The sequence below is a fragment of the Monopterus albus genome, unplaced genomic scaffold, assembly GCF_001952655.1.
Source record: "Monopterus albus unplaced genomic scaffold, M_albus_1.0 scaffold10.1, whole genome shotgun sequence".
NCBI lineage: Eukaryota > Metazoa > Chordata > Actinopteri > Synbranchiformes > Synbranchidae > Monopterus > Monopterus albus.
This window is the reverse complement of record NW_018127890.1, coordinates 687,050-693,808: the sequence shown is the minus strand read 5'-3', so window position 1 is coordinate 693,808 and position 6,759 is coordinate 687,050. Positions and strand designations below refer to the sequence as shown.

Genomic DNA, 6,759 nt, shown 5'->3' with positions numbered 1-6,759 from the left:
GAAAAGAGGCGGAAAGAAGAGGAAGAGCTTAGAAGAGGGAGGGAGGAGGAGGAGAGGAGGAAACACAAGGCATCTGAGGCTGCCTTAAGAGATGCAGAGGAGAGGAGAAACCGAGAGGAAGAGGACAGAAAGAAGAGAGAGGAGGAGGACAGGAGAAAGCGGGAGGAAGAGAGACGAAGGCAGCACCAGGAGGAGGAGAGGAGGAAACGTGAGGAGGAGAGAAAGAGGGCAGATGAGGAGAAGAAGAGAAAGGAGGATGAAGAGAGGAGGAAAGCAGAGGAAGAGAGAAAGAGAAAAGAGGAGCCCCCTCGTCAGCAGCTGCAGAGTGGAGTAGGAAAGCTGGAAATACAGGCGAAACTGGCAACTTTGCTGAAAGGACTGGAGGAGAGGAAGGGTAAGACCCAGATGTTTTCATGCTCGTCTACTCTGTAGTCTCTTCCTGTCGTTACTGTTTATTTGATCCTCAAATTGCATCATGATCCTTGATTTGGTGCTTTAGGCAAACAACCCAGGGTCACACAACACAGGAAGTCGGCAACTCTCACATCCTTCAAAGCGCTCTACCCGTTCACAGCACGAAACAACGAAGAGCTCAGTTTCAATGCAGATGATGTCATTGAAGTAAGAGAGAAAACGATTGTCCGACTACTTCTTCTTGTTCAAGTATCTTTCCTTTTTTCCAACCTTGATATTTTTCTGGCTCGTCCTCTTTGTTGAAAAAATTTGATATTTTATGCCATTTTTGTCTTTCTCAAACTTTTTCTGCGTTCTTCTGTCAGGTTGATGAGGCCACAGAGCGGGAGGAGGGGTGGCTGTGTGGCAGCAGACAGGGGAAGATGGGCTGGTTCCCGGAGAGCTATGTCGAGAGAGTGGCCCCGTCAGACACAGCTAGCAGTAGCACTCCTGTTGCTGCTGCTGCTCCTAAAGTCCCGCCCCAGTCACAGCTTTCCCTCGCCTTTGAGGCTGCCAAGGCAGCAGGGACAAAGTCTGCCTTCACACCGACACACTCTCCAAACCCTGCACCCTCTGAGACACAAGGACAGGTGAGAGGTTTACAGATTGTCCATTTACTGTTGCACCACATGTACAAACACACTCACTGTAGTGTCTTCATCTCCGTGCCTCTCTCAGCAGGTACTGGGTAATGTGCTCGCCCAGGCCTTGTGTTCGTGGACTGCAAAGACAGACAACCATCTGAACTTCAATAAGGATGATGTCATTCAGGTGCTGGAGCAGCAGGAGAACTGGTGGCTGGGAGAGCTGAATGGTGAACAGGGCTGGTTCCCTAAGACGTATGTGACGCTGCTGGGAGAAGGCAGTTCAGAGTAAGGCTTCATGTGCATGTTTGTACCTCATAATCCAACTAGTGGGAAGATGCACCTTTTGTCTCTTAGAAACATGAACAGTTTCAAACTTAATATCTCTCTGAGCCATTTCCCTGAGCTCACAGGTAATGTCATAATAATTGAAGGCTAGTAATTGTTTTATCTGGCAAAGTATGGTATGATGCCTGAAACTTTCATATGCTCTACATTTTGCTACAGCAGAGCAACTTTGGCCTCACACAAAATTAGATCCAGTTTTCTGTACTACACTTGTAAAACTAGCCTAAAGCACATACCTGTTTACTCTCCATACCAACCAACCATAAATCAGCTTATTTTGTAGCCTTGCGAATGTTTTTATCTCAAGGTAAATCGGTGAAAGCAAACAGCAGTCACATGATAATGTGACTGTGCCTACGGGTGTGGCAACAATTTCAGTGTACTAGGTAGTCAGGACAAAGGAGGAATCTGTTGCATGAAGAGTTAAACACTACAGGATGGAGTTTCGTACAGCTGGCACTGTGCATGACTATTGTGGTGGAGATGAAACTTGGCCTCAAGGCGAAAATCTAGATTTACCTGTGAATCGAGTGCACATTCCAACTGTCACCTGTGATCATGAGCTCTGGCTATGGACCAGACAAGTCAAGATTGCAGGTGAAGTCCAGAGCAGAAACCCTGCTTCTGTGCACTGGAAGGAGCCAGCTGAAGTGCTTTGGCCTCTGAATAGTATGATATTCCAAGCACATTCAACACATAGACCTCAGGGCACATGATACAGCAGGGACTGATACCTCCACCTGGCTAATGCCCTGCATTCTCCAGGAGGAGCTAGAGGGCTTGTGTAGTTAGCTGCTTGCTCATGTGATCCAGATTTTTGTTCCGTAGATTGTGATATGTAAACAAGTAGCTGAACATAGTCTTTCTGTTTGCAGCATAAAGAGCCCCCCTCCTGATTCCTCAGAGTCCAGTGACAGCCTGCAGCTTGAAGGTAATAAAAGTTCCTCAGTAAATATTTGATCTTTGTATGTTGCATGCATTAGTATGATGCTGTTTGTCTGGCTCTTATTTTATGCTGATTTTCAGACTGACATGGCTTTTTCTATTTGAATTATGTGTCGTTTCTAAGAGATGTATTAAAATGGCCGGTGCAGCCCACACATGTGGCACACTCTGCAGTTAATGTATATAACAGCATTTACTGGGATAATGTGTAATTTTGTTGTGCATTACTTGGCCTGTAACTCTGTTGGTGTTGATGTTCATGCTTTTGTTTTGTTATCAGAATATGTGGCATTATATACCTATGAGTCTCCAGAGCCCGGAGATCTAATCTTTACCGAGGGAGACGTGATCCTGGTGAGCAAGAGAGAGGGAGAGTGGTGGAATGGCTCTATAGGCAACCGCACGGGCCTCTTCCCCGGCAACTACGTCAAACCTAAAGAGACGGATGTAAGAGCACACATCACATACTGACGAACAGGGGAAACTCTCTTCAGTTCATTACTGCGTAACACTGTGTTGCTGTTTCTGGTGATGTTGGGTTGCTTTATACTCCTGTTGTTTCTTTGACTTTCTGTATTTCTGTATTGTGCTTGGTAAGACGATATAAATGTATTTTTCAGACATCAAGTGCATCTGGAAAGAAGAAGCCAGGTGAGCTCACCATCCTCTCTTTTTCTAGTCTGATTCTCATGTAAGAATACAAATCCTGCATCTTGCTGCCATCTAAAGTTGCATTTGTGTCTTGTGTGCACAGAGATTGCAAAGGTGATTAGGGCACATACCTCTACCAGCCCTGAGCAGCTGAATCTGGAAAATGGCCAGCTCATCCTGATCCTCAGCAAGAACGCCTCTGGCTGGTGGCTTGGAGAACTGCAGGTCAGTGTTTTACACTCACCTGTGGTCCTCAGTCCTATACAGTCAATAACCACAGAGAATCTGCAATTCATCTTCTTTCCACTGAGCTCAAGTCTTGTCATTTAGCAGCTGTGGCTCCATATCACTGTCACAGCTAGACATCTCAGCAGTTCTTTACATTATTCCCCCCAACTGTGGTTCCCAGTCTTCTTGGCTTGTGACCTGCCAGGAGACATTTTTGGTCTCAGTCAGCTCAGATGCTCTGAACTGAGTGTGCTGCTGGTAATTTCAGATGTTATTGCTCCATTAATAAGGTTTTAGGACTTTGCTGTGTCTTGTAGGCACTCATTGACAGTTTGCTCACCTCCCAGACTTGCAGTGAGTTGGATGTTCAGAGCTTCTGTTTATATAATAAACAGTATTTTTCCAGAAAAACAGTTCTACTCTGGCTATGGTTAAGGAGTCATATTAATAAAACCCTGAATGAATGGGGTCACAATGTTTTCTCAAGTTAATGTTGCTTTTTGTTTTAAACTTTTTTTTCCTGTTTTGCCATTATTTAACAGCAATAAATGCAAAAATGCAGACAGGAAACATGGGGAGAGAGGGAAGGTATGAAAGGCAACAAAGATCCCCTATTGGAATTGAACTGTGGGCGTTTAGCCAAGGTGCTACCAGATTAATGTTACTGGATTAAAATACTTGACAGTTTAGCTAATGTTAACATTAAGCCGCCATATAGAATTCAGTTGCATTATACAGTCCACCAGTTAATTAGACGGCTGAGTCTGTCGCTGGTGCACAGTTAACAACTTTAGTGTTTTTTGTACATTAGGCGTGGATTGTAACATTTCATACTGTAGTGCAATAGGTTGCAGGAGGGAAGTGTGGCCAGTGTTTTCAGTAAGATAGTATTTTCTCCAAAGTTAATTCTACAAACCACTTTATAGATTGTCAAAGATCTCTACTTTCTGTCTCAAACCCCATTGTCCACATTTGTTTGTTTTCTGTCTCTAGGCCCGTGGTAAAAAGCGTCAGAAGGGCTGGTTCCCTGTTTCTCATGTGACCGTGTTGGGATCCAACAGCGGCAAGTCCACACCAGCTCCCCAGTCAGGTAACACACACTCCTGCAAGGCAGGTGAAGGGAAGCAAAATACGGCACATTCTCTACAGTAATGATGTGATAATATAGTAGGGTGTGTAAAAGTATCTCACACATACAAACTCTGCCCTCGTCTCACTCAGTGTGTCAGGTGATCGCCATGTACGACTACACTGGTGCCAACAAGGACGAGATGAGCTTCTCCAAAGGTCAGCTGATCAACGTTCTAGACAAGAACAACCCTGACTGGTGGAAAGGGGAGCTCAACGGGGAAACTGGCTTGTTTCCCACCAATTACGTTAAGATAAAGACTACGGATTCTGACCCCAGCCAGCAGTGTAAGTAAATCTGACATGAAAGGAAACATGCAATAGACGCTCTATTTTTATGTTGCTTCAAACATCAGTGACTGATTCTTTGTTCATCTGTACAACCCTTGCAATCTACCACCGTTTTTTCATCCACCCATCTTTTCATCTGTTTATCCTTTCTTCTCACTGACTGTTGCACCTTTGTTTCTCACTTTTTCTCTCCCTTCCCAATCTGTATTTCTCCTTCCCGCTCCTGTCTCTTTTCCTTCTAGGGAGGTAAAAATGCATCCTCTTCCTCCTCCACCTTCTCTTCCTTTCTTCCTCCTGACTTCAGAGACACCCACTGTCACTAAGCCTTTATCATGATTATATATTTTGAGAAATAGTGCACAGTCCAAATTCCAGACTCATGCTCGGCATCTGAAAAGCCTGCTATAATTATGAAAACAAATATTTTTAAAGGAATAAAATAAGACAATCAGATGTAATTTTGCTCAGGCAAACATGCTAAAATATTTTATCTCACTGCAGCATCACAAGTCCTATGCTTTCAGTTTACTGACTATAACTATAACCACCGCTTAACTATGACCACATTTGCAATTTTTTCCTTTTAAAACCTTTTGTTTAACTTAAAGTGATACAAGCAGAAGTGTCCAGTTTGTCCTCTACATTTAGTCCTGCTCCCACGCTACTGACAGACATAAGCTTTGCCTCCAGGGGTGATGGTACATTTACTGAACACTGTTTTGCTGCTGCTGTGAATGTTTTTGTTTGTGCCCAAAGTGAAGGTTTGTTTACTCCCAGTTACTCACAGGTTATACAGTCACAAACCATCATAATAATCATTATTCAGGTCAGCAAGTGCAAAATGAATCTATGCAAGTTTCACTTGAGGTACTGTGGTCAAATGTGCACAGACATCAAGGAAGCAAATGATAAATGCTATTATACAGATGAATCAGGGTTGGAAGTGACTGTTTAGAGAATGTTTGTGGTACAAGACAGTGGAGCTATTTTTGAAAATGTGTCTAATATATTTTCTGATTGTGAAATAAAGAATAAAGATGGTTTGCAGTGACAAAGCATTATTGTTGTTCAAGACTTATCTTTGGCCAGCTGTACTGTGTGTGTGTGTGTGTGTGTGTGTTTAGTATTCTGTGTTTATGTTGTCAACACAATACACACAATTAAGATGAATAGATATACTGTATGTGAACAACCTTTTCTCAGGTAAATGCAATGTCAGACATTAATTTTCATAAAAATACAAGACCTTTTTCCCCTAAATTCAGATATTCCTTTTTCTTCTCATAGCCCTTCTTTGCAACTTGGTCCCAAAAGACTGCTTCTCAAACATTTGTCTTTCTCCTCCCTTTGTTAGGCTTTTAAAGAATGTTATTTCATGCATGTAATACTGGGTAAAACTCTACCTTCACTGTAGTTATATCAGGCATCTGACCCGGACATTCTCTAAGGCTTTGGTACAAACAGATTTGCTCTAGGAGAAGATTGGGTCTGAAACCAGCAATGAGATGATAACAGTAAAGAGTGCAAGAAAGGAGAGGCAGAACGATCAGGCTTTAAAGAAATGCAACAGAAAACAGAATCTAAAATGCTTAGAGGGACTTTACAGAGCAGATTTCTAAACCTGTGAAATGCGATGGAGGATGAGGGTGAAGTCACAGAGGGAAAGGAAAGAGAGGATCAGTGAGTGAGCAAGGGTCACACTGCATGGGATCCCCGCAGTGGGCTAATGGGCACCCTGTACCAGGTGAGTGTGTGTGTGTGTACGCACAAAGCTGGTGATGTCCCTCCTCATTTCCGAAGGCTTCAGTGATGTGCACACAGATAGGAGAAAGCACAGTAAGAAGAGCCAAAAGCAGCAGCGTCTGAGACCTGTCTCATGTACAAACCACCAGCAGGAGGCAGTAAATGCAGCGTGCAAGTGTCACTGTGGTTTAAGCAGTGGCTTGTGGTTTTATTAAAGTGTCTGCACGATTGTTTTTTTTTTTTTGTACCAGTAACATGAATTCCATCTTGTGTGTTTTCTTTTCCTGCAGGGTGTACTGACCTGAACAGCCTGGACTCACTGAGCCCCCAGGAGAAGAAGAGACAGGGTTACATCCATGAGCTAATACAGTCTGAGGAGAGATATGTG

General features: G+C 43.5%; 1 protein-coding gene across 1 annotated transcript in view; it reads left to right on the top strand.

Moving 5' to 3' along the window:
- The window catches only part of itsn2b (intersectin 2b), a 35,189-nt gene that overhangs the window by 21,583 nt on the left and 6,847 nt on the right, over nucleotides 1-6,759 (top strand). The window contains exons 18-28 of the mRNA XM_020589973.1: nucleotides 1-394; nucleotides 500-621; nucleotides 780-1,043; nucleotides 1,135-1,325; nucleotides 2,261-2,316; nucleotides 2,611-2,777; nucleotides 2,951-2,981; nucleotides 3,085-3,206; nucleotides 4,203-4,299; nucleotides 4,431-4,625; nucleotides 6,662-6,756. The exon at nucleotides 1-394 is cut by the window's left edge and continues 400 nt beyond it. Coding sequence (XP_020445629.1) covers nucleotides 1-394; nucleotides 500-621; nucleotides 780-1,043; nucleotides 1,135-1,325; nucleotides 2,261-2,316; nucleotides 2,611-2,777; nucleotides 2,951-2,981; nucleotides 3,085-3,206; nucleotides 4,203-4,299; nucleotides 4,431-4,625; nucleotides 6,662-6,756 — 1,734 coding nt within the window. The remainder of the gene's footprint in view (nucleotides 395-499; nucleotides 622-779; nucleotides 1,044-1,134; nucleotides 1,326-2,260; nucleotides 2,317-2,610; nucleotides 2,778-2,950; nucleotides 2,982-3,084; nucleotides 3,207-4,202; nucleotides 4,300-4,430; nucleotides 4,626-6,661; nucleotides 6,757-6,759) is intronic.